The sequence below is a fragment of the Manacus vitellinus genome, unplaced genomic scaffold, assembly GCF_001715985.3.
Source record: "Manacus vitellinus isolate BGI_N305 unplaced genomic scaffold, ASM171598v3 scaffold_15_pilon, whole genome shotgun sequence".
In the NCBI taxonomy this organism is placed as follows: domain Eukaryota; kingdom Metazoa; phylum Chordata; class Aves; order Passeriformes; family Pipridae; genus Manacus; species Manacus vitellinus.
This window is the reverse complement of record NW_021939122.1, coordinates 12949038-12975887: the sequence shown is the minus strand read 5'-3', so window position 1 is coordinate 12975887 and position 26850 is coordinate 12949038. Positions and strand designations below refer to the sequence as shown.

The 26850-nt window shown below is 47.1% G+C and overlaps 1 protein-coding gene across 2 annotated transcripts; it reads left to right on the top strand.

Moving 5' to 3' along the window:
• The first annotated feature begins 840 nt into the window (after positions 1-840).
• On the top strand, positions 841-25460 carry ITPRIP (inositol 1,4,5-trisphosphate receptor interacting protein). Of its 2 annotated transcripts, XM_018069294.2 has the most exons (3): positions 841-924; positions 5750-5856; positions 19330-25460. In XM_018069294.2, the coding sequence occupies exon 3, from the start codon at positions 19343-19345 to the stop codon at positions 20990-20992; it is 1650 nt and encodes a 549-aa protein (XP_017924783.2). In that variant the 5' UTR covers positions 841-924; positions 5750-5856; positions 19330-19342; the 3' UTR covers positions 20993-25460. The 2 variants fall into 2 exon arrangements, with proteins under 2 accessions (XP_017924783.2, XP_017924784.2); XM_018069295.2 differs by lacking the exons at positions 841-924; positions 5750-5856 and adding an exon at positions 15892-15903.
• Positions 25461-26850: the final 1390 nt, after the last annotated feature.

The window sequence follows — 26850 nt, the reverse complement described above, 5'->3', positions numbered from 1 at the left end:
ATTCAATAACCACTTCAGGAAATACAAAGAACCGGCTGACTTAACAGTCCCAGCTATTACTCATGAACTAGCCAGCTACAAAACAAAGCTGTGCCACCACATTTGCCTGGTGCCCTCTTGATATTGCAAAGTCTTAGTGCAGCATAACACACAGATTGTCTCCTACCACCGCATATGTCCACCATCTGAGCTTAAAAAAAAAAATCAAAGCAGCAGTGGTGAAGAACGTGCAACATGCCAGACCAGTGGTAATATAAGCCAGTTGTTGCAATGCTGTGGAAAGAGGAAGGGTGCCATAGAGGGATCTATAATTTCCCTAAATCAGACAGATGTCACTATGCTGTTGCTCAGACTTGGTGCCCTTAATCTTCCTTATGAAAGTGATACTTGTTGAGCAAACTTATTTATGTGAAAAATGTAAGAAGATGGCCTTTAGAATGAGGGCAGTGTTGGAAAACACTTTTGAAAAACCTTTACCGTGGCCTTTATCATTTGCTAATACTGCTGTGCTGCAGCTCCCCCACCTCTACAAGGCCCAAGCCTGTCCGAGTTCAAAAAGCATTTGGTCAGCACTCTCAGGCACATGGTGTGATTCCTGGGGTTGTCCTGTGCAGGGCCAGGAGTTGAACTCAATGATCCCCATGGGTCCCTTCCAACTCAGGATATGCTATGATTCTAAGGAAACGAGCATGACTTCTGTGCCTCGGAAAGATGTTAGGCAGCTCCACAAGTTTCTACTTTTGCCTCCTTCGAGCAGGAAAATAGTTCGGCATCCCTGGGATCTGCTCCTTTGCTTTGATAAGAGCTGTACGCGAGGTTACGTGTTCCAGCTGCTTTCCTGACTCTCAGGCACGACCACCAGGAGGTCAGAATACATCCGAGAAGCAAGATGAGCGCATTTCCTCTCCGTCCTCCGTGCCCTCGGTACGAAACCATCTGGGAAGCTGATGGGGGGAGCCGAGGGGTAGCTCAGACTGCTCGCTGCCTCCCGCCGGAGGATGGCTGGGCTCCTAGGGCTGGCGGGGGTGGTTTGAAGGAGGAGAGAGACAACAAACCAAAGAGCGGAGGGCGCCCGCTCGGGCCGGGCTGGGCCTGGGCGGGCTCCTGCCCTCTCGAGCGGAGGCCGCCCCGCCGCCCCGACAGCGCCGGTGTGCGGGGACCCCGCCCGGGAGCGGCGGCGAAGCCCGCCCGGCCCGGTGAGTGTCGTGCGGGGACCCGGGGGTGCCGGGGGTGCAAGCCCGGTGGGACGAGTCGGGTGCCAGGGCGGTGCGGGAAGGCCGTGCCTGGGCTGCCCGCAGCGGCGTCGCGGCTGCTGTGATCGCCCCCGGCCTTTCTCCTTACGGAATAAACTTTTGCCTTTAGGTCGTTTTGCGCGGCCTTAAGCGGCTCTCTCGCGTGGGTACCGGACCACCGGCAGGATCGGGCCCCTGAGGGCAGGCTTGCTGCTCCCACCAAAGTTTTCTGCGGAAGCTTTCGGCAATCTCTGTCCTGCAGCCAGGCGGGAGCCGAGCGCTGGGGGGCAGGAGGGTGTCCCGCTCCCAGGGGCCCGGGAGCGGCGGGTGAGAGCGGCCAAAGCCCCTTGGGAGGAGCGCGGGGGGACCCTCTGCGGGACCGAGCCCGAAGGACCCCTCGGTCACCTCTCTTGGCTGGGGACACAGCCCGTGGGGTCCTCGGGCCAGCGCTGACCTCGGGCATGTGCAGCCCATGCAGAACGCATCGCTGAGCTTTGCTGCGTGTTCAGTGTTACACGGCGTGGGCTTAAAACTTCCTTGTCGTTCTTCTGAGTTACACGACGTCTCACTAACGAGCACAGAGAGAAGGACTGATGTTTTCAGTAAGCTGAAGGAGGGATATTTTCAGTAGAACTGCTCTTCTTTTGTGTGGGCATGTTTTTGAAAGTGGCCAGCATGTGTTTGTAGCTCAAACCAGAGTGAGCCAGGACTGGGATACTAGAAGTCATGGGCTGTAAAACTGACATGCAGAAACAGAGCCTTAATGGCCCTTGCATCTCCAACTTGGCAATCTGCCACTGAAGCAGTTCTCTTGGGAAATGCCATACTGAAATCCTTCAGGAAAACAGGACACGTTGCTATTGGTATCTGTTATGTGGTTGGGCAAGATGAGCAGCAGCAGTCTCTCTAGGCGAACATTACTATTAACATGTTTTTAATGAGTACTGTAAGCCTAACCCATACTCAGCACATCTCCTTCAGGCACCAGTGTTTGCCATGAGCTGCCAGGCAAGGACATGAGCTGCCATGAAAGCAGCACTTGGACAGGAGAGCCACTGTAGTGTAGGATGCCTTGGTTTGCAAGGTTTTTTGGTTTGGTTTGGTGATGATGATAATTCTCCTCTGCAGCTCTGACTAAAGTGATTCTATCTACCTTCATAGGTGTCTGCTTTTAAGAACCGTTTCTTCTTAATATATGTGAAAGGTGCTCTCTCAGTCCTTAAGGAAAAGCAGAGCATAGAAATTAGGAGTGGAAACTTCAAGCCTTCTCTTCTCTTCCACAGTAGACGCTTCGTGCTGCTCCCATGTGGGAAATGTACACACGTGCGTTGTGTGATTGCCACAGATGTGGAGAGAGGTGAATTGATGTGCCAAAGGTCAGAGAGCCAGTGTCAGTACTGGATCAGCCCGAGGATTTCTTGGCTCTCAGCTGGTAGATGACATTCTTTGTTTTGATGACTTGGGTGTACAGGACTCAGTGGTCTGTGTTTACACCAGTGGCATCTGCAAGGAAGAAGAGACCTGTGCACACCAAAGGCGTTGTACCTGTTTATCAAGAGCTCGGGCGGTGGCCCCTCCCCACCTAACTGTCTTCCTCTTTTTGTTGCTTGAAGCATTACAATCTACTAAGAACAACCTTTCTTTTTTTTTCACACTACCCTCTCTGTCTCAAGTCAGACTAAATAGCCCTGGTCAGGGGTTGGGGAACTTCGTTGTTCTGAGTAATTGTTTCAGGCCATCTGATGACTAGGGCCACCAAAAGCTGCATGTCTGCTCCCCTTTTGGTTTTTTATTGGTTCTATGCATGGCATTAAGGGCTTTTGTGTGTTTCTGCATGGTGTCTCAGAAGGATGCCAGTGCCTGTGATTCTTTTTACATGGCAATGAGTAACAGGAGAAGGGAATCTGATGTGCAGAAACCTAACACTGGTGTTCCACAAGCTGATCTAACTGATTTCTGCTTTTTTGTTTAAGAAAAGCTGTATGTTTTTCAAAGGGACGGTTTTAGGCTGCCATTTGCAACTATCTACCTGCTGACTGTTGTTCTCTTGTTTCAGTGTCTTGGAACTTGCTTGCAAAGTAATTAACACACCATGATATCAGGAAACACACTTAATGGGTTGTATTGTGGTGTACTTTCTTTTTTTTTTTTTTTTGGCTCATAGCTTAAATTAGTTCCCTGAGTGCAATAGGTAGCAAAAGGGGTGGTTTATTTTTCTCAGTTGCATTGTTTTCTTCTGACACATCTGCATCCCCTCTAAAACAAATATCCTGGCAAAATTTAAGCTAAATTTAGCCTCTGTTGACAAGATGAACATTAAGAAGCAGTATATGAACCCCATGAAGAGTCTGCGTGAGTCTCCCAGCTGTCCTGTCCAGCACACTCTGCTCTGCAGAATTGCAATTGCAATCCATAGCAATGGTGTGATGGAAAAGGAAGCTGAAAAAAGCTTCTGGCTTGTCCATTTAGGTCCCCTTTAAAATGGACTGTTGGGTGGGCCAGCTCTTTCTCTCCCAAGTGTTATTACAATCCATTTATACTGGGGAAAAAGCAGGTTTGCTGCCAGGCGGCATACTTTCCATCAGCACATGTAATTGCTGGGTGGTGGAGAGAGGTAGAGACTCTGGTTTTCAGGCTGGAGGGAGCGTGACCAGGGTGTGCAGTGGGCAGCATTGTCGTGTGCCCAACCATGAATTCCAGGTTTTGCAGGGATGTGAGCTCAGCTGTGTAAGCAAAACCTCCTGCCTGTTCACTCCTCAGCGTGGGCAATAGGCAGGGAGGCAGGTAGCCAAGCTTTAAGCAGCCTCAGGAACGGAGAGCTGGACTGGGGTGCAGCTGCAGCAGGACTCTTTTTTTAGCTTGTTTGTACTTACACACACGTGTGGGCCATAAGAATTTGGCTGGGCCAACCTTGACCAGCAGTTCAGCAAAACAAACAGGTTTTACTGCCATGACCTGAAGGCCAGAGTAGCTGCTGAGCTTCACTAGAGCAGGGGCAGCTTTGATTTCTGTCATGGAGAGGAGGCTCTCATATTCTGTGACTCTGTGACTGCCTCAAAGAGAGTGAGAGAAGGTTTGTGCTGGTATGTGAGGGTGCACAACAGGCACACCCACTGCTGAGAAGGACCTGCTTGTAAGTGGCCTTAGACCACCCCCTAAGGTTCAGTCAAGGTCTCTCCAACATCTGTACACGTGTAGTTGAGGGAGACCCTGACTTAAAGTCTCTCTTTTGAGATTTAAAAATTATTTTAACAAGTGAGGTTGTGCAATTCCCATAGCAGCAGTACCCACACAGCACTTCATAGTTTCTTTCCTCCAAGCAGAAGCACCTGCTGCACCTTACTGACCCTGAGCCACCATGAGACCAGGCGCTGCTGGCCCTGAGGGCTTACAAACATCCACTAGGATATTGTGAAGGTACAGTGCAAATCCAGTCCTTTGGGGTTTGGGGTGTCTTGCTCCTGTGTTTGGCAGTCTGTGCTGCTGCTGGCAGTGTCATGGCACTGGTTGAGTAGAGGCACCTGCAGCCCTGCAAGCTGGGAGGGCAGGGCAGGGCAGAACAGAGCCCATTTGCTCAATCTGGCCTCTAAGAAGACAGAGAGAAGTGAAATTGTACACACGGTCTGGTCAAAGCAGGTATGTGGGAGGAGGGAGGCTAAGTGAAGGGGCTCCAAAGAACAAGGTTGCATCAACCTAATATCGAGCCCTTAAAGTACCCAGCTCCAAAGCCCAGCTCAGCCCACACTGATCATGATTTCATCAGGCTTTGGATGACAGTTGGAAGGTTTGAAGTGGTGGTAGCAGCTGGAAATGAGGGTGGTGGATACCTGCTCCCCAGCCCATTGTGCACCTGGGTAATATCTCTTTTATCTACCTGCAACCAACTTGTCAGGTCCTCTCCTCCCTTTGGTTGGGGGACTTTGTTTTTTTCCTGTTGCATGTAAAATTTCTTCACTTCTCTCTCCTAAAATATGGTAGTTTGTCTTTTGTGGTTCAGTGTTTCACATCTTCCTGTCTGCTCTTAGACTTATTTCCTGTCTCTTCTGTATTTTCTGTTTCTCCCATTAGCTCTCTAAACCCAGCTCCCCGAGCAAGTATTTCTACCTTACAAGCTGCTTACAGCAGCCAGATGCCTTTTCTAGACAAACCAATCCCAGACAAAACTGTCCCAGCCCTTGCACTTATGCAGTTGCTAATTTGACCCTAATCCATTTTAAAAGGAGAGGGTTGGTGGGTGATGGTGGAGTCAGAGGAGGGAGGTCCTTACTTACCAACATGTCTGCAAGGCTGACAGACCTACAGTGTGATCTGCACACTTTCCCATGGGAGAAGCAGCATTTTAACTCTCCCCTGATCACTTCAAACTGATTATTTCTGGTCTCTTGAGCTTTTATGATAATTTTATTAGGTAAGGGGGTGAGTTAATCTCTTTTTTAATCAATTCCTAGTTTAGATAACTGCATTATATACCCAACTGCTGCCTGAACTTCCTCATTCATTCACTTTGTGTTTTGCAGACTTCCTGGCTGTGCTTCAGCAGTGGGTGACTGAATATAGTCTTCTCTGCATCACGGCAGTAGTAGTAATGTGAAGCCTAATGAGCACCTGCAAAGCTGTGTAGCAGGTAAGTGCTCCAGGGGTCATTCTTCCTTCCAGATTTGATGTGATTTAAGAAAGCATCTTGATGGGCTCTCACTAGGAGATCTTGAGCCTTGCAGCAGAAATGCTGAAAGGAGATTGGTGTGGCTCATATTTTAGTAAATGTTCCCAACAGCGGGGTTCAGACAGCTTCTTGCAAAGAAAAAGTAGCAGTGTTATGAAAGTTTAGTTTGGAAATGGCTTCGGTGTAGAAGATCAGTGTTAAAAGCCTTTCTCTTTTGGACTTTCAGTATAAAATTGTTTTTATCTCACTGCTTGGTACGGTTGGGATCTAGTCAGAGAGTGATGGCAAAAGGGAACCAACAGGTCCAAAACTTTGCCGACATCAGTTACTGCTGCATTTTCTGTTGTGCAGGAGAACTTGCCAGAGGTACCTCACCCAGACTGGGCAAGTACTAGATCCCCACTCTTCCAGGTGTTAGAGAGAGAGCAAAGGCATGGAAGTGTGTGGACTGCCTCTTGGTGATCCTGGGTGACAGCAGAGGCAGCCAGATTGAAGGGAAATAAGCCACAAGCCAGCAATGTGTAGAGTTTTCCTGTTTGTATCAAAACACCTGAAAACATGCTGAAAGGAGAACTGCTGGGTGAAACCAAGATGTCTGGTACTGCTGCTCTGTGAGTGTGTGACAGGAGGCTCTGCAGGTACCAGTGGTGGGAAGGAAAGAACTGGAGCTGATGACAGAGGGAGCCGCCAGAGCAGCAGTCCTGGCTGCCACAATGTCCTGCTTTGGCTCCAAGTACCTGTTAGTTCATGTTCTCCACATGATTTTTTTCTTTTATTTATTCTGGATCGGTGTTGGGTGGTGTCTGTCCCTTTTTTCCCATCGCAGAGTTCAAACGGCTGCTCTGCTCTAGCAAAGCTCAACTCACAGCGTTCCCTGGCATGCTCCTCCAGCCCTGATCAAAGCTGTGAGAGCTGGCCCATTACCATTCTCCTGTGTGTAAATGAAGCTCTTTCTCTTTCTCCTTTCCCTTCACCATCTTTCATTATTATCCCTCTTCCAGAGTCAGGTTTTTCTGGCTGATCTAGCACATTATTTGTATCAGCGATATTTGCCTCAAGGCAGAGATGCTTTTTCAGCATTTGTAGGGAAAGCATCTGATCCATCCCACTGCCATGCTTAGAAAAACCAGGCATGGTGTTGGCAGGGATGAGGACCATTGCAGCCAACTGTTGCAGAATTTAAGCCCTGTTAGGTACAGCCTCTGACTCATATGGTTATTCTGGTTGCCTGGCAAAGGAAAACTGTTACTGTTCCTTCACTTTCAAAACCAGGGGGAAGAGCACGTAGAGAAGGTTCTTGTGTCTGATCAGTTGTAAGGTGTCAGCTGAGCCACCTGTGTAACCAACTCATCTTTCTCTGGATTGCCTCAAGGGATGGTGGGCACCGTCAGTTGAAAAGACAGAGTTTGTGGCCAAACCCAAATGAAAACAATGTAAATTGGCTTCAGAGCGCCTTGCTTTCAGTTCTTCCAAATTGCAGAGGATTTGGTGACGTATGATGAGCACCTGATGAGGAGTGGGAGCAAATGGTTCCCACGATGTCTGCAGGGAGGTGAGTAGTTCCCTAAGACAAGATACCGCCTGCCTGTGCCAGAATCCCAGCAGGGATCCAAAACAGCTTGTTTTGGAGAAAGCACATGCAGTGATAAGGAGACTTTCCTACAGGTAGGGGCAGTTAAGCAGTAGTCTAAACTGCCTTGGGAGGCAGAGATTCACTGGAAGTTTTTCAGAACAAAGTAGATAGAGACTTGCCAGAAACCATCCAGGCACAGTGTAGGCCATGCGTAGGCAGAGGGAAGAAACTGTATTGCTTTTCCAGACCTCTTTTTTCCCTATTTTTTAAGTTCTTTTCTGTTAACACGTACCAGAGGCAGAGCTACGGAGATGTTCTCAAGCTTAAAAAGTGGTGCTTGATATACACACTGTAGTGCTTCCCAGAGGGGCTTGGTCTTGTGTATCTTTGTCCAGAATGCTTAGATCATAGTTTATTTCCTCCTGGATGTTCAGGTACCTTACTGCTGCTGGTTTCAGAGGAGAGTTTGATTCTTAAAGGCCTCTGGGGATTTAGCATCCAAATACTTTGGGACCGTTGAAAACGTGAGGGAAAATACTTGAATTTCAGCAGCACAGACATTTCTGCACTGCAGATTGCAAGTCATTCGTGGTAAGTGAAGATGACTCTTATCTTTTTCTTCCAGTCAAGTGGGGGCAAGGATGACAGGGATGTCTTCATCTTTATTTTGGGTAGCTGAAATCCACCAGCTGAGCCTCCCCTACTGTGACACACAGTGACATAAGTTATCAGCACACTAGGTGACATAAGGACATAGAGCTGTACTGCAGTCCTACCTAGTGAGCTGGCTATGCTCAGTCTAAGTATCATGGCCACTCTCTTCTGCTGCCAAAGTCAAAAGATGGTCTAAAGGTGCTTGGATGATGTATCCCACCTCCCTGTTGACCCATAGCTGCATCGTGCTCTTGGATTAGGTGCAGGGTTATGATCTCATGCTCTGAAGGAGTTACAGGAAAAAATGTCAATTGAGAGGAACATGTTTGTGTAGTAAGTCATCCACAACACGTGCTCTCAGCTCAGCCTTGTATTTGCTGCTAGTCCTGGATACTTTCAGTCTCCCATGTGAAGCTGGAAGCTGTCTTTACTCCTTGCTAAGCTCCCTGCCTGCTGCAGCAGAGGGGATTTTTGTGCCTATGAGCAGGGGCCCCACAGCTATGACTCACAGTTCCCATTACGTGGTAACTTAGCCTTTAAGTGTGCAGAGAGGCTGTTCCTTGGCTTTCAAACAAAGCCTTCCTTTGTTGTGCTTATGTTATAAAGGAAGCAAGCTATGTGTTCACCCCACATCCCAAATGAAAACCACGTGGCTTCACAGCCTTAGTATGTGTGTTCGATAATTCTGTTACACCAGTGCAAGTTGCATTGCTCTTACCCTGTTGAGCGTTTTCAGAGTTTTTCTTCCCAAAATTCAGTTTACAAATTCTTCAAGGAAAGAAAGAGCTTAGAGATGTTTCCTTTTGCTGGTAAGAAAAGGGGACTGAGCAAAGAGCACATGAAAATTATTAAATATGGGTACATGTGGCAATAGGCTGGTGTCTGAGTCATTCTCTGGGGTGAAAATGGCTCTGAGTTGGTGGCCATGGGTGTTGAAAGGATGAGCTTCATGTAAATATTGCACGGAAGTGGGGCAGTTTGTTTTCTTGTATGACTTTGCTTTCTTCTGCTGCTTTTTATTTATTCAAACTCATTTTGAAAAGCAGGGTTAGCCAGCAGTACTCTGCAGCCAACATATTTGTGTGTGTGCGTCTGTCTTGGCAGTTTTTAAGTTTATGAGTAGTGAGCCAGGACTGGGATTACTGCTTCCCAAAGCATTTGTCTTGTTTCTCCTGATCTTTTCTAGAGTCACCAGGTAATAAAATTCTTCCTGCAGAGGCTGCCTGCAATGCAAAATGCCTCCGCTTAGATCAGGGAGTCATCCTAGTGGGAGTCAAAGAAATGGGGCAATGCAGTAAAAGTGCTGTTTCTTGTTCTCTCTTCCTTCCACACCCTCTACCCATCCCTGCAGGGGCTTTCACAGTCTTTTGGGATGGGGGTTTTTTATTATTATTTTAATTTTATTTAAGGAACTATATTGTGTTTTACAAAAAAAGCTGGGATGTTAGGCAATGGAATAAAGCATTGCTTTTCATTTCTGTGGTGACATTTTGGCTACAATAGCCAGCTTTTAAATACAGTTCCTCTCCAGTTGTTTGAATACAAACAGCAGTAACTAGTTAGCAAAACAATAGTGCAGTATCACACAAATCTTCAATCCCAGTCAGTGTTTTTGAGTCCTGTTTAAGCAGGTCCTTGGGCCTGCAGGTCTCCTGACTGTCACCAAGTCAAAACTGTGATGGAGTAGAAGATCTCAGATCAGCCAAATTCCCAGCCTGCAATGACCATTTCTTTTTGCCGTGTTTTTGTTCAGCGTCTCAGTGTGGAATTGTCTGGCAACTACTGTGCTTTCTACTGTCTGTAATATATAAGTGTTCCTTGTTCCATGACTGAAATGGAACTTCGTAGTTTCACATGTAAAATGTAATCATTCTGCAAGTCATGTCTGAGCCATGCCAATATCCACATGTGCTTTTCCTAGATGTGCTGGAGTGGCATATCTCTGCTGGGAAATCAACTTTCTGATGTTTTCACCAACTATTATAATACCAAAGTGTCTCAGTGGATGTGCAATGTACAGTTAAGCTGGATGTGTAAGGATGCAGAGCATGTGCTTACCTTAGGGATAGGAGAGCCAGAGTAGCCACTGCCTGATTTGGCAACACTGATGTGGGTTCTTTCCTCCTTGGTGAGAATTAAGTGGGGGAAAGGAGGGCAGATTTGAAGAAACATCTTGGCAATTGAACCCTTTTGTGTTCTCATCACCTTTCCCTGCGGTGACTGCCAGACGGCTCAGTGAGCCATGGCTGCCTGCACATGCAAGGAGATGTTGTGTGGCTGAGGGGGTGACAGCCAGAGTGGGTCCCAGCGTGAGCACCAGGTGGAGGCCAGAGAGCATCTGTGCAGTGACATTGCTCCATACCTCGTGGTTGACACTATCAGGCTTTTGGTAAAGCACTAGGGGTGTTGTGTCCATCTGTGCTGATGAAAGATTGTGCAAGGGAATGACCAACTATTGCCTGGGCTCCCATCAGGTTACGTTTGAGGGGGAGGTAAGGGTGGTAAGTTAACTTTTTTTTCTTTGTGTGTGTCTTTTCTCCTCCTAAAAAAAAAATTAAAAAAATCAAACCCAAAACCAGCAAAACCCACAAAAGTTCTGTCTGCTCCAGTTGTTTTCCTCACAGTTAACAAACAAAATTTATTTGGCTTAAAAAGCCAAGCTGTTCCTGGCCATGATCCTACTACAACAGCTCAGTACGTGGGTGGGAGCCATATACACACTTCCTACCTTTCCTCTCCTGCCTCCCCTGCTGCCAACACTATGTTCCAATTTGTGAAATCCCTTCTTAGTCCTACGAGGGGGAACCCAAGGCACTACACAGATGGCCCATGTGCTTCTTGCTGACAAGAGCTGATCTGGCTTGCACAGTCAAAAAGCAAAAAAATACATGCAGGCAATGGTCAGGATGCTGAGTAACACACTCCTCATGCTCTTAGCTTTGTCTCCTGGTCTCCATGGGCACCTCCTCTTGGGTCCACCTTTGCAGTGAGTAAACAGTGAGTGATCTGGGGGCATGACCTGGCTCTGTGTTTGTTTATTAGTTGTTACAGCTGCCTTTAATGATGGCTGCTGGCTTTGGGGCTGGAAGAGGGAGCCAGAATCATGTTTGCTTTACTGGCATGATATCTGTATGCACTGAGAAATAATGACTTAGAAATGGCCACATAAATCTCCACTTGCTGATGAAACTGAAATTTTAACATGTGCCACATCTGTGGGTTTTGGAAAAGAGACCTAGAAGGCAAATAGCTCCCCCTGAACCAGAAAGAAAACTTTGTACTGTGTAGGCTTTGGAGTAAGGGAGACCATGGGATTTTATGGCAATATCTCATAAATGCATCTGTGTGCAGCGAAAGCTGACGCAGGAGGGGAGGACCTCTGAACATCCTGAGGGGTACTTCAAGAAGAAAAGAAACAATCTGTGCTTTTACCCACAGTGGTCACTGGAATGTTAGGGCTTCAAACTGCAGCAAGGGAGAATTAATGAGGCCTGAGAAATAGCTTCTTGATGGTAAAGGTAATGAATAACTGAAAGACAGGAGAAAGAATCCCTGTCTTTCCTAAGGCAAGTCAAGCACTACTCTGCCTGAAGAGATGCTGACAAAATCCTCATTTGGACCTGGGGCTGCATGGCAGTGTCTGCTTCCAGAGCACTGCCAGTGCCACTGACTGCTTATCTATTCCCTGAATCCGCCTGTCCATGGGAAGGAAGGGCTATCTAGTCCTGCACACAGGATGAGCATCAGCATTTCCTTGGAAATACCTGATCCGGTGACCCCCAGGAGGAAAATATTGCTTCCGACAGTCCACAGCAGACCTGTTGGGCAGGATGTCCGACTCTGGCTGTGCGACTGACCCTGTTGGCATTGCAGCAGGCCTGGGACAGGATGTCCACGGGTGTCACAAAAGGCTAACGTGTTCTCAATCAAACAGCAAAACAATAGCTATCAGGCAAGTGGCCTTGTCCAACTGCTGTGCTGTGGCCAGCAGCTAATCTCGGGTGGGGCTTCCAGGCATGGTTTGGAAGGCAGTTGCTTGGCCATACCTGACTGTTGTAGTCCTGGGCAGGCCAGCTGGCTTGTTCTGTTTTCAGACGTGGTTGTGTTACCAGTCTCAACACCCAGGCCTCTGCACTTCATGTATTGGTGTATTTGGTCCTTCCCCACTTGCAGCTTTGGTAGAGAGCCAAAGACAGAGCCCAATCCCACCTGTCTGTGCTGAACCAGCTGCAATTGTGCTGGCAACTGGAATTCGGTACTTTGTCTGTAGTACTAATTTAATGTTCAAAAAACAAATCAGAACATGAGTTATTGCTGCTGTGGCTGGCACTGCTCTGTCCCATCTGGCAGCTCATCACACCAACATCCTGCACACAGCTTAATTCATAGCAGGGGAAAGAACAGCACAAGTTGGTGCTGCTCAGGCTCCATACTGGATTCTTTACTCCCTGATTGTCTTGGCTGGGCTGTGTGTGCTGCAGCTGACTGTGTGCTCAAGAGATGGCAGAGCAGGAGCCTCTCCTGGCTACCCTGTGCTGTATGATCTCTGGGTGGGCTGTGCTGGGTGCTGTCACAGCTGAGGGCAGAGTGGGAAGTGTGTGTGGGGGTGTCTTTATGGCTCTCTATAGGTCTGGGACACATCCTCACTGCAGCAGTGGGGTCTTTGTCCTGGAGGATAGAAGCCAGCTGAGGAACCTCATCTAAGTGCCTGGGCTCTTGCTGCCTGTGCCAGGTGAAAGCTGGGCAGGGTGACATGTGCTGGTGTGTACGCTGTGGTATGGGAGGGATAGACCGCTGCAATAGACCCTTAGTCAGCCTGGGGTGTGTTTCAGTATGTGGAAGTGCTCATCTTGGCTCTCAGGGCCCTCCAGCTGCCCGAGGATCCCGAGCCTCCCCAGATAATACTTCTGCAGTAAAAATGGTCTGAGAGCAAGACAGGTTTCAGTGAAGTCCTGCCAAAATCAATTCCTCAAATCCTGTGAAAGCTCGGGTCAAACCGGGAGAGCAGAGCGTTGACCTGAAAGTGATGAGGGCAGGAACCTCAGGGGCTGGGAAGGAGAACAAAGCTTAGATTACTTTAGTCTCTCCTGAATTTGGAGGAGAGCCTTCAACAGAAGTTTCTGGTATCCCAAGTAAGTGGTCGGACTACAAGACATGAGCTCTCTTTTTAAAATATGTGCATATAAATTAAAACATGAAAATTTTCTCATTCTTTTCAGTGCAAAAGAGGCAAAATTTGAACAACAAATTTCCAACAACTAATGGGAAGGACCAGTCTGGTATCTTTACAAGGGTATCGCTTTCTCTAGTGGTACCTTTGTCTTTTTCTTTGAACAGCCAACCAGCACATATCTATTCCTGAGGCTTTACATGCAGCAGCTGGAAGGAGAACTGCACTGAGCACCTGTCCTGAGCCAGAAAAGGCCTTTTGACTGCTCTGTAAATGTTGATAGGGAGATGGTGGAAAAACAGCAAGCAGTATGCTATGAGGATGTCTAAGTGCATCTTTCTAAGTTTTTGGCAGGAACCATAATACTGACATATATCTCTGGAGTTCCCAATTCTCTACCATTGTCCATGTGTCTTACAAATCAGAGCTTGTAGTCCCCACTAAGAAAAAACATTTCTTTCAGTGGCAGCTGGACATAGCTCTGAATACCTGCAGAGGTGGGAACAGTATCTGCAGATTGGAGAAGGACATAGTGTGTTACTAAGAGCTTTCAGCACACTTTTATTCTTGACTAGATCTTCAAAAATGCAGCAGAAACATTTTCAGACTGTACACTCAAAGGCCAAAAGGCAATTTTTTTTACTGTTTTACAGCAAGAGGAGGAATCGTGGAGCTCCCAGAAGCTGAGCCATGAGGGAGTATGTCTGGGCTGGATGAAACCCCTCAGACTGAGGTTCACACCTTCCCAGTTAGAAAGTCCCAGTTGCAGGTTAGTGGCTGGTTTGAGCTATTAATCTCTCCAGGCAAAACAAGTATCAGAGTCCTTTCCAAGCCTCAAGGACCTTTCCAGTGAGAGTGTCAGAAATTGTATTTGTTCCCATGAAATTTCTGGTTTCAAAAATTTGGCAGCTTTCAATAAAGAAAACCTCCCAACCAGCTGTAGTTTCTATCATCTCTTTGAAATGCCTCTTTTCTTGCAGCCTACCAAAGCAAAACACAATGTGGCAGCCACCTATTCACTGCCTTTTGTGTCAGCCCAATCGCAGGAAGCAATCGAGTGTGTCGTAAATGATGTCTTGGCGTGTTCCAGTGCATTACTGAACCACATTCAGTGGCTTGACTTAGGGTTTTCTAATTTAAGAATCAAAGCTTCAGCCCACTCCTATCTGGTTTATTGCTGAACACTGGCCAGAGCATGTTTTGCTTCCCAGGATGCAAAATGTAAGGGAATAAAAACCCTGAAAAAAATCTGTATGGGAACTCTTGAGTAAAGAAAGGAGTAGCTTATGAAAATGTTCTCCCATGTCTTCAGAGGACATGGAGGGTTATCTGAGCTCAGAGCATATGAGCAGCCTACAGAGGCAAGTTGCAAGCTGCCATTTAAATCCCCTGAGCAGGAGGTAAAAGGGTCTGAAGGTCCAAGAGTGTGAGGAAGGCTTGGGTACATCAGATATTGAGCACATTTTAGCTGGAATGGACAGGACAGTGTTATGACTTTAAGTATCATCATCTCTGTGAAGGACTTTGTTGCTCATGCAGGGAAATACCCTGTGGCAGGGTGGCTGGTGGGAAGGGGGAGCACACATTGCCACAAGGCAGCAGCTATCTCAGGTTGCTCCACACAAACCCCATATGAACTCTGTGATGTACCCAGGTGAGGAGGATGTCTTCAAGGCAGAAACTGCAGGTAGAGCTGCTGCCTGGCTGTGTGAAGGCTTCTTCATGTGCTGCTTCCCTTTCCTTACACCACACTGTCTGTAACTGTGCTCCAGGCGAGCAGGTGAGCCAAACATCACCAAGTGGTGCAGCAAAGAGCTTTCAGATCAGCTGGTGAAAGAGCTGACCTCCTTCTGCTTGTGGCTTCATGGCACCAACCTGAACTGCATGATACCAGTGCCATCTTTCCCCTTCCTCTCTTGGGGCTCTCTGCATCATCCAGGACCTCCTGTGGGGTTGGTCACAATTCTCCAGGTGGGAAGACTGCTTCAGGCTTGAAAGGATGAGGCCTAACTTACCTGGGAGCTGAGGGTGGAGGGCTGCAGGTGCTCTTGGTGGAGCCTTTGAACATACCAAGTGCTGTAGGATGTAGCTGATTGTTGTTTCTAATCGGACAGCAGAGAGATCAGCTGCTTTTATCTCCCTGAGCCCTCACTCCCCAGCTGGAGAGTGGCATGGTGTCTGCCCCCTCACTTCCCAGGCTTGTTCAGAGCGGTCATTAACCTTAAAATTGGTGAAGCCCCTAGCCATTGAAACAGTGAGCACCATAGAAAAGCCTGGAAGAAAACTAGTTCTGGTGCCAGAGGCAGGTTTGAACAAGTACCATCACATGCTGGACAGTGAGCAGAGACAGAGCTTTACATCAAGACAGCAAGGCTTCACATATCCTGGCCCTTCTCACTTTCTCAAGCAGCTTCCTTGGTCTTGCTGCTCCTTTCTCTGTTTTGTGCCCACAGGAGCACAACAGGTGGGGTTTCTGCATTCTCAACTGCTTCAGGGAGGGCTAGTTTGGCTGCTGGCAGGGCTGGCCTGCCTGTGATGCAGCAAGGACCACAGCACCCTCCCTCAGGGGGTCTTTGGAGCCCTGGGACTGCCACAAGAGGGTCTGCAGCAGGTAGGTGGACATAAGTCTGTTACTGAGTTTGGACATTGTCCGTACTTTAAACGGGGGAAAAAATAGCAGGGTGAGAAATTTGGAAAAGGCTGAAGAGTGCTTTGAGAACTTGCTGTTTAAAAAGTTATGAATACCTTTTTTTTTTTCCCCATACTTGAAGTGTTGCTAAATTTGATGCGTAGATTAAAAAAATGCTGTTTCTCTGCCTTAGTCTCCAGCTTGGAAACATTTGGACTCACTCCCTCTTCCCCACACAAAAGCTGTCTCAGCCAGAGCAGGCATAAATATTTTTATCAGGCTTAAATAGCTTGGGCTGAAGTTAAAAGCAATGGAAAAGAGCGACCTTTGTTATGGGGAAAGCTGGAGCCCCGTAGCAGGCAGTGCTACTGGTTTCACCTGTATTATTGAGTCTTTCCATATTAGCCAGGAAAGCTGGATGTGATGAGATGTGGGAACGCTCTGCCCATACCACCCTTACTGCTGCCAAGGCCAGGCTCCACTGACCTTGGTCACTGAGTATCATTAATCTTAAGCCTTAACCGAGGTTAATGTTTGGCTTCATTTTCTGGTAAGAATAGCTACAGTAGCAAAAGGGCAGTTTTGACCAGGAGAACTTCCTGTGTTCAGGCTGAAAACAGACGTGCCTCTTGCAAATTCATGTGATCTGAAGATTTTGTCACTTCCAGTTTTCATAGTGGCTCTCTTCCAGAGTTTGATGCCTATAGAATTTGCTGAGGCAAGAGATATGTGTGTGTGCTTCCTAACCTACTCTCCTGCAAAATCAGCTGGGGTAGCCTAGAATGTCATGGAGTGAGTTCAGCTGAGCCAGCCAGTGATGGACTTGGGGATGCCAGGTCTAACTCCTGCTACCAGAAGGAACAGGTAACTTCTGGAAGTGGTGTGCCCACGGGCAGCTGGGCATGAGAGAGTCTTGAAGGCTACAAGAAGATCCCAGGGAAGCTGACTTCTTTTAGCCTTATGCATCTAAGAAGTAACAGTAAAATATTCCATCCACAGGGACAGAGGTCTAGCAGGGCAATGCAGCAATGTCATCCTGGTCAAGACTACAAGAAGGAGGCACCTGGCCCCTGGCCATGTTATTTTTAAGCTTGGAAAGCACATGTGGTCTGCGAGAGCGTAGCACTAAGGAAAGGAACTCACCAGCACTTCCTGCCCTGCCCCGGCAAACTGATAAAGCCCTTTGCAATTCAGGGTGACCATAGTTTATTTTTAAAATGTGCCCAGGCGTTGAGCTCACAGAATAACTGGAACACCCAGATTTGGGCATTAATTCAGCTTTAATTCATTGCCTGATGAATTAAAGAGTTAATGTAAATGTAAAAAGGACAAGACAGGCCCACAAACCATCTCCAGAGAAATGACTGCATAAAAACATTTTATCTGTGCATGTGCATGGGTTCTAAAGAAAGGGAGTTGGTAGATGTTGCACAGGGAGGGGCACGTAGCACCGTGTGAATTTTCTTGATGCTTGGACAATGCATCTCAATCCTGTTCCCTTCCCTTGTTATTCCAGTCCCAGCCCTCTCATAAGCAGAGATAATTGCATACAGTTCCCATATACAGTAAATACTCACATGGAGGAAATCTGGGTTCCTGCAATCAGAAGCCAACAGTTTGTTGCGTAGTTATGATAACAAGGTCCACTGGGATGGATCTATCTTTATTGTGTGCCCTGTGGAGGCATAAATGAGATTGCCAGAGATGTTCTCCTTGCCCAGATGCTGGGACAGCAGGATTGCTGTGAACCAAAATATGCGGAGTTCAGGCCTGCAAGGAGCTATTGCAGGGGGAAGGAATTACAACCCTCAGCTCCCGGAGCACAGAGCGCCTCACCACCTCTTGGCTTTCTGTGAGAGAGCCTCATTCCCACAACAGGATTTGTTAGGAATGAGATTACTATTTCTGGTCTGATTGATTAGGTATTTTATTGATAGCCTTATTTCTGTAAAAACCCTTCTCTCTCAAACACACTTTTGAGGGATTAAAGCAACTGTTAAAATTTCTTCTTTCTGCTGAAAGAAGAAATATCCCTGCTTGTCAGCTTTGTTCTTCTGGTCTTCCTGTGCTGGGACTGAGGAGTGATGTTGCCAGAAGGAGGGACTGGTGAGCTCTCTACATCACAGCAGTGGGTGACAACTTCAGGTTGTACTGCCCTGGGCAGGCACTTGGGCTCTTGATAGTGATGCCAGCCCTCCAGAAACAGAAATGCCACCTGGGAGGAAACAGCCCAAGCACCATCTGGCCCAGCCTTCTGTGAGGTCTTGTCAGGACCAGACAGATACCCCAGCAATGGGACCATGTTCTAGAAAGTTGAGAATTAAATTCTTTCATCATGAGTCCCATGGCACAGAAAGGTTTAATAAATGTTAGGTTCGAGCAGCAGAGCCGATAACCACACAAAACCACTCCAAAACACAGTAGTGGGCTCAGTCATGCCAAGGGCCTGTGCAAGGCTGCTGGCACATGGCCGGTGTGTTCCTCACAGCAATGCTGAGGGCACTTCCAATGGGAGTGAGCTGGCTGCAAGCACAGCTGTTAAGGGAGTGTTTGGGGGAGATGGCTTACATCAAAGCCGTGGTGTTTACTAGTGTCTTCCACAGTAGTGTAGTAAGCACCAAAAATAAACAACCTGATGCTTTTAAAACCACTTGTCTAAAGGAAACCCTTTCCAGTTTAACAGTGTCTCTGTCTCTACCCTTTCTCTTGGGACCATGATCATGAAGCATCCCGGGGGGCAGAAGGGTTTGCCACAGCCTGATCCTGATGGTGTTGAAAGGCAGGAAGAGCTTTGCTTGTAGTGCCTTTTTAGAAGCACAAAACCATGCAGGCTTGTTCCCACGCAGGTGCACATCACCAGCACTGGCAGTGAAGGTTAGCTGTGATCCAAGCAGGCTGTGTGGGTTCCCAGACATGCTTAACATGGAAGGTAGTCAGGACAGCCCTGCCTATGCCATTGCCACATCTGCAACATCAGCCTTATATTGAGGAAAAGCAGTGCTCATCTCCAGTCCTGCTTGCTTACCTGGCGAGGTCCTTCCTGCTTCTTTCCCTTTCTGTCCCAGGAATTTTAAAGGGGGGGAAGGAGGATGGACGTGCCCTCCCACATTGCCCCAGCAGCATCACAGTTGGTTGACAGGAGCTAGTGCCTTCACAGTTCTGTTCTGCGAAGATCACTTGATAAGAGCCACTTTCATTCTCACCAAAAGCTGATAAAGCCTCTTCAGGAAGTTGGTTGATAACTTGCAGAAACACCGTGCACTCAGGAGCTTCTAGACTCAAGCATTTTTTTCAGGGCTAGAAAGGATGTCAAAGTTTTTATTCCAGTGAGAAGTTTCTTTCTTTTTTTTCTTACTTAAGGGAATATGCTCTGAATAATGGGTCATTCTACCTTTCTTTCTCTTCCAGGGAAGGAACTGCCATGCCTGTGGGAATCTTCCGGGTGTGCCTACTGGTGATTACAGCTATCGTCAACCACCCGCTCTTCTTCCCTAAGGAGAATGGCACCGTCCCCGAGAACACGGAAGAAATCATCCAGAAGATGAAGGAGCGGGAGGAGAGCCTTCGGCTGGAACAGTTGCGCTTGGAGCAGGAGATTGCAGACCAGGAAGCCACACAGAAGGCTCTGGAAAAGGCTGCATTGGTAGTGGAGGAAACCAAAGAGGAAAAGGTCCGATGGGATATGTGGACTGCTCTTTCCATGATCATCTTCCTGCTGATCGAGCTCTGGAGGCAGGATTTCCAGGAAGGGAATTGGCAGGACATAGGAGGAGAAGAGGATGACATGGCTGTCCTGGGGAAAGCATTTAAAGGAGTAGCCTTCCCTAACAAGGCCGTCTTGGCCAGCTTTTATGAGAGGCGCATCCTGGGCACCACCGGAGACATGGCCAGGATGCGGGAGATGGTGGAAGGCTTTGCAGATGACCTGCTGGAGGCCTTGAGGAGTGTTTGTAACCGGGATGCTGACATGGAAGTGGAGGATTGCATGGGTGTGGGGAGCATGTATGAGAACTGGAGAGTGCGTAAACCTTTCGTCTGTGATCTGATAGTGCCTTTTGCCCCTCCGGAGCCATACTGCTTCCGCTGCCAGACCTGGTGCTCTGGGGACTCTTTTCCCCCAGATGAACAAGGTTATGGCACTATCAAGGTGTGCAGGGCAGATGAGGATGTGACAGGTTGCATCTGTGACAAGACTAAACTAGGGGAAGATATGCTGTGCCTCCTCCATAGCCAAGTCAGTACTACCAGGCCCAGCAGTGAGATGGAAGACCTCCTGTGCTTCAAAAATACTCAATATCTGGATGCCGATCAAGTCATGAAGTGGTTCCAGATTGCTGTCACCAAGGCCTGGAACAGAATCTCCCACAAGTATGAATTTGACCTTTCCTTCAGCCTCCTGGACTCGCCAGGAGCCCTGAAGATAAAATTTAGATCAGGGAAATCAATTGCCTTCAACCTCACCCCTGTGGTGCAGTATGAAAACTCCGATGTTTACTTCATCTCCCATTTCCCTCGGAGCAGCCTGGCAGGAGATGTCCCCTCCAGCACTCACTGGTTTCTCACCTTCGCAGTCTATGAGAGGAGATTCATCCATCTGGTTTCCAAAACACTGCCTGCCAATGCCTGCCATGTCAGCTGCCTGCAGATCCTCTCCTTCCTCCATGGGAAGCAATGCAGCCTCACAGGTCCAAGCGGGCTCACCAACTACCACCTGAAGACAGTGATGCTGCATCTCCTGCAGGCCCGTCCCAGTCAGGACTGGGCCCCAGAGAAGTTGGAGGCTCGTCTACAGGACATGCTGAAATTCCTGGAGAAATGTTTGCATGAAAAGAAGCTCTACCACTTCTTCATTGGCAATGGGAAGGTACCAGCAGAGCTGGGTTTCCCCATCGTGTTTCAGAGGGCTGAGCCTCTCAACCTTTTCCGTCCCTTTGTGCTACGCAGGGACGTTTACAGGAAGACAGTGGACACATTCCACGAGATGCTCAGGAACATGTCTGCACTAATAAATGAGTACACAGTGCACATTCCCCTTGCACACACCAATGGGATCCGTAAGGAATCCCTTTAACCAAAGCCAAACTCTAAGCACAAATCCAGAGGGCAACTTTCTGAAGCCTCCTGGAGAGAACTGACTTTGCCAGTACAGCTTCTTGTCTGCAGCTGAACCAGTCCTGGGCCATGGTTCCTGCAGGGAGGGAGAGGCAAGGCGAGGAGAATAGGTAGAAACTGGAAGATGTGGTATTGAAGTAGGTTTCTGCTCCACTGCTGTGCTGGCTCAGTTTTACGCAGCTAGGAATATATTTTTCTATTGTGCCTCAGTTATGCTGCAGTGGTGGTTGAGGAACAAATACAACTAATTTATTCAGATACCTGCAATGCAAACAGTGGTGGTGGGCGATGGTGGCCAAATACTTCATTTCTTTTGGAAGGAGGAGATAAGAAAAGGGTGGAGGAATCAGAGACAGGATCTCGGGATCAAAGGAGCCTGTCTGCTCACAGACAAGAGGAGCTCTGCGACCGACCAAGGGAAGTGCAACATAAGACTTCATGCTTGTGTGGAGAGGAGGAGGGTCATGCACAAGATCTGGACTGGATGGAGATCCCTAAATCAACCACAGCTTCAAAGGGACTTGCAGCGGTAGTTTAAATGGCTTGTCCTGTCCTTCAAAAACACCCTGCGTGCTGCACGTTTCATCTCCAGTGGAAGGATATAGCAGGGTGCAGGGTCTGTGTCTTCAGACCATTTCATTCGAGTCTTCCATGGTAACATAGCTAGTGGTTTATATTCCTGGCCATTTTCTATGGATAAATGGACAGGAATCTTTTTTACCTTAGATAAAAGAAACATCACTGTTGATGTTTATTTTGGTTTATTGGTTTGTTTTCCTTACCTTGGTGCAGTAAGGCTGAGAACAGCCAAGAAAGGAAAATGGGGGTTGAACTACATGATCTTTTGAGGTCCCTTCCTACCCAAACTATTCTAATTCTATGACTGCTGTAGGTTTTGCTTTCATAAAAGAAGCAGTTCTCCAAAATTATCCTGTAATGAAGCCAATCTCAGCAGTCTGGTAGCAGGAGTGAACAACCACCCTCCAAATGAGAGGGCATCTCCCCGCATGGTTTTAATGAGGCCAAGGCCAGCAGGATCACTCTGAGTCAGGAGGAGGAGAAGGAAGGGATGAAAAAGGTGCACATGTACCAGAGCTTGGCAGTGCTGTCTCTGCAACTCCCTTGTGATCAGTGTTGTATGCCTTCTGCTCCACATACACAGGCAAAAGCTCCCTTATAGGGTCTCCTCAATCTTTTTAAAGACTGCTGCTCTGATGAGGCTCTGAGGAGCTGCTGCTTGCAGACTGTAATTTGCTGAGCTGGGAGTGTGAAGGATTAGTGAGCTGCTGCAGGCTTTCAAGCCAGGGGAGAGTCTTGTGGCATATGCTAAAAAAACCCCAAACAACATAGAAATGGAGACGACTGAATCCCTCAGGAATCAGCATGTTTGCTGTGCCAGTGGGCTGCCCAACCCCAGCAAGGTGGCTTTGCTAGAGGAGAGGGCTCAGGAGACCCTCACCCTCTTCAGTGTGCTTTGTGCAGGGTCCAAACCAGGGCCTCAGTGCAGATTTGCTTTGTGCTGGTCACAGAAGCCTGGGTTCCAGTGCTAAGGGGCCTTTGCTGTCATTTTCTTACACTAGAATTTCCTGCAAAGTTTTACACTAGGGCTTCTCCGAATCCTGTCTTACAAGGGATGATCTTACCACATTCCACAGGTCCCTTTTTATCAATCCTCTCTTATCATATCAGATATAAGATTTAATCCTGTATCACTACTGGAGACAGCATACAGCATGAAGCTTATTATCCAGCCTGTTGATAAGCAAACTCTCCATAGTCGTGCCTTCTCCCCCTTTTCTGCTAAAAAACATTTCACCACTTCATTGATGTCTGCTCTTCTCTGTCCCACCACCAGTGACGGACACTTTATCACAAAGGCAGAGAAAGCTTTTCCTGTCTCCACACCTGGTTTGTAAGGAAGCACAGGTGGGGACAGGGAACTCTTTGCTCAAATCGCTGCCTCTCTTGGCTTTTATTATCATGGCTATTGGGTAGTCAAGTGATACCTCTGAGCAGAAAGTAAGGGGTAGGTAGGAAGTAAAATGAGAGAGGAGAGTCTGGTGAGTAGTGCCAATAGGAAAGAGTCTTGGATCATCAGAACCTTGGAGATGAGTGCCTGGGATGGGATACTGCCAGGGCTGGCAGAGAGGGCTGGACTAATTGCTAACGCTAACGAGTGCTGTAAGCCCCTGGCTTTCACTAGTAGAGCCAAGCAAGCCTTCCCCAGTTGGAAAGAGAGCAGGAGCAGTCTCAGGGGACACGACAAGCAGGTAGTGACAAGCAGAGGTACAGGGAGGGTAGGTCCTAATACTGGAGGCTGGAGGCTGCATTGGAAGCTGTGTAAGTTGTTTGCAAACCCAAGCAATTTGCCATTTTTACCTGCCCTGGTTTACTGCACAGTGCCTGTAGCAGATCCAGCTTTGCATGGGCTGGTGGCAGGCAGGTCATGCTGAAGAAGTTGTGGTTGGAGTTGCTTCTAAATGTGTTCCTAGCCCAGCCAGAGAGAAATAAAAATTTCTCTGCTGTTTCCTGTCAGGAGTCTAAATTTAGACTGTCCAAAGAACAGAAACAAATTTGTGACCCAGGTCTCTCAGGAAATGACATTCAGGGTTGAAAAATAACTTTTATATAAGGTTGAGCAGGGGGAGCATGAGAAGAAAAGGCTGTTGAACAGAATAAGGTAACTCCCCTATTAAAATGTCAGAACAAAGCTTTGCAATGCCAGTCCTACGGGCCTGTAAACGAGCCCAGACTTGTCTTTACACAGCTCGAAGCACTGCTGCTCAGACTCAAAGGGAACCTAAACTGATAAGTGGATTAAGTCTTTTGTTCTTTGTTTTCTGTACTTGGGTGCCTGTTCTCTCTTACGCCCAAACTGACCCTGAAGTGTTCTCATGGGGTTTAGTTGAACCCAAGCTGGAGCTGAACCAATGAATTTGTGGATTTGATTCCACTGAAAGAAATTACTTGGCTTAATTTTCCTACATAAATATGCTCATTTTGCCCTGAGCACCTTTTAAGAGGTCTGTTCTGTGCATTTGAGCTGTGAGGAAACCCACACATACCTGTCTGGGGGGAAAAAGTGGTTTGTGATTATAAGCTGTGCTCCAAGGAGCCTCAGGGCTGAGATCTTCCTTGTCAGCCATATACCAGAGGTATAGAAGTGTCCCATCAGAGGAGATGTGGGTACACAGCGTTTCTTTGGATCAGACCTCTGCAGTGGTACAAGGAGGCTGTGATGTGAAGCACATCATTCCTTGGACTTCCTTGTCTGTCCTGTATTAAATCTTTGCCCATCAAGTACTAGCCCTATCAGTAAAAGCCCACATTTCACAAAAAAGGTTTATAAAACAGTTCGGCTCCATCAGCTGTCAGGCAGTAAAAATGCTCTAAAACATTTTAATGTTGCCCATGTGTAGTTCTGCCTTGACTGAAATCTGGGTGGGCATTCATAGGAAGCAGCTTTAAAGGATGGAGGTAGAAATGAGAGTTTGTGGTTTAAAGTGGAAAATGTTCTTTTAAAACCAAACTGCATATGACATAAACACACAACACGTCTTTGGCAATGCCTTCATCTCTGTAAGACATTCTAGGGAAGGGTAAATGGCCTGTCCTGCACCCCTTCCTTGTGTCTCAGTACTGTTCTTGCTATTTGCTAACTGGGTGAATTCAACAGATGAACTCCTAGTGCCTTCTGCTGCTTTCCAACCACTCCCTCCACCCTCAACTTGTGGTTTTAATATTTTATTATAGGCTCTGTCAAAGTAATGGAATTAGTGGTGGCTTGATAGCAGCCACTGATCTACAACATAGCCTCAGGAGCCATTTGCCTTTAAGAAATGGGCTAAGGTTATTGCTGTTCAGGAGCTGAATGTCTTCTAAGGGGAGCTGTTGTGTGTTCACTCTTTGCTATGTGGCAGCCACAGAATACGGCTTTTCTCTCTCCAAGTTGCTCTATATACAGGTCTTAGAGGGGTATAAAGATGTATTTTAGCAAAAGGATCCAAAGGTTTATCCAGTATTCAAGCAGCAGGATTTGGTGCTTGTTCACCAGACATTTTTAATGCAAAGCCTTTGCAATGTTTTCTCTGTGGTGAAGAAATAAGACTTTATGCACCTGTAGCAACTTTGCTGCTGACCATTGAGGGGTTGGCTCTCATAGGAGCCTACTGAGTAAACAGCTTTATTTATTACTTGTCTTTTTTTAGGATGGGGGGGGTCTGTGTGTAATACGTTAGCTCAGAAGCAAAACTGTAGTATGGCAATGCAGCTGAGATGGGCAATAACACCAGAACTCTCCAAATTAAGGTCTTCCTTGATTGACAATGCTGTACTTAAACTGCTGCTTTTATAGCAGGACACTGTTGGATTTGTATAGGTCTTCTCATGCAGCTTTATTTATAATAAAGTCTTGTACAAAATCTAAATTAGTGTGAAGTCTCTTTTGTTTCCAGCTCCCTCAAAAATGCTTCTAACAGAGCAGAAGGATAGAGTGGGGGTATTTCCAGTGTGATACTAGCACAGTAAGCCCAGCATCAAGAATCCCTGCGATTCCTGACCAACTGTAGAAATAGCTCCAGAATAAATTGCAATGTGAATATAAAGTGGAATAGCTATTCCAAAATAATGCCAGGGTTGTCAGTCTTCTTGAGAATATGAATCCACAAGAATTCAAAATAATTATTCTGAATACATCTGCACAAAAATACCCTTTCATGGCAAGTTCTAAATAACACTGGTAGATGTTGCCCTTTTTGGCTGAACCAGAAATCTCCTGAGTTTCCAGTTTAGCTAGAGGAATCCTCTTTATCTTTTTGTTTTATGGGTATCCAGAGCCAAGTTGCAGCAACCACCCACCACCATTTAATCTCCTGCTTAAAACCTTTGCCTGCTTAAAGGAACGGCACATCCTTGTTAATATTCCATTGTGCTCTGGCTCTGGAAGCAAACCCAAAGCTAGTTATTAATTCATATAATAAAAACACCACTATTTCCTTGGCGACATGCCTTCCAGCCCCACAGAATGCTCTGCATACCTTTAATAACTCTGCCTGCCAGTGACCACTGAGGCTGAATCAGCACTGAGAAGCAGCTGGCTTAAAAACTGCAGCACAAATCTACCTAGACAGGAGTTAAAATTTCCCAGGGTCAACCACACACACTGAGGTAAAGGGAATTCTGTAGTACAGGATCATAAGCAGTCTTGGTTGTTTTAGTGCAACTTTGTTATTGAAAAAGACAAAACAAAAATAAACCTACCATGCTTCAAAGCTGTCTGACAAGCTCAGCAACATTTTCTCCACTAAGCTGTCCATTTCCTACAGCATTTTTTTTTCTTTGTCTCATTTACTGCTTCCTTGTTGCTAACAGAAGAGGTAACATCACTATAAAATCCATTTTCAGAAGGACAACTAGCAGATTTTTGGTCCATGCCATGACAATTATTACAGTATTATCTGTCATAGAGTAGGCAGAGCAGAGAGAGCCAGCCACTAGAGATTGTTTTTAGGCCTCCTAGGAGTGAAACAGTTTTACTCTAGGCTTCTTGTGTTTTCCTTCTTTTCAGGCTTTTTTAAAAGCCCTCTTTGCAATGTGTTGGCTTTCATCAGAAGTCTAGCAGCCTAGAGCTTTGTCATACAATTATGTCTATACTACAGTCCAGAAATGTGGAAATGTGCTTCCTGCACCTGTAGACAATATTCTTAGAGATGGACAAAAGCTCCTGAGGTAACAACCACCCTGCAGCTCAAACCTTAAATGCGTGCATCACACACTCAGACATGCTTGGTTGGTGTGTAAAGTCACTGTCCTGGGATG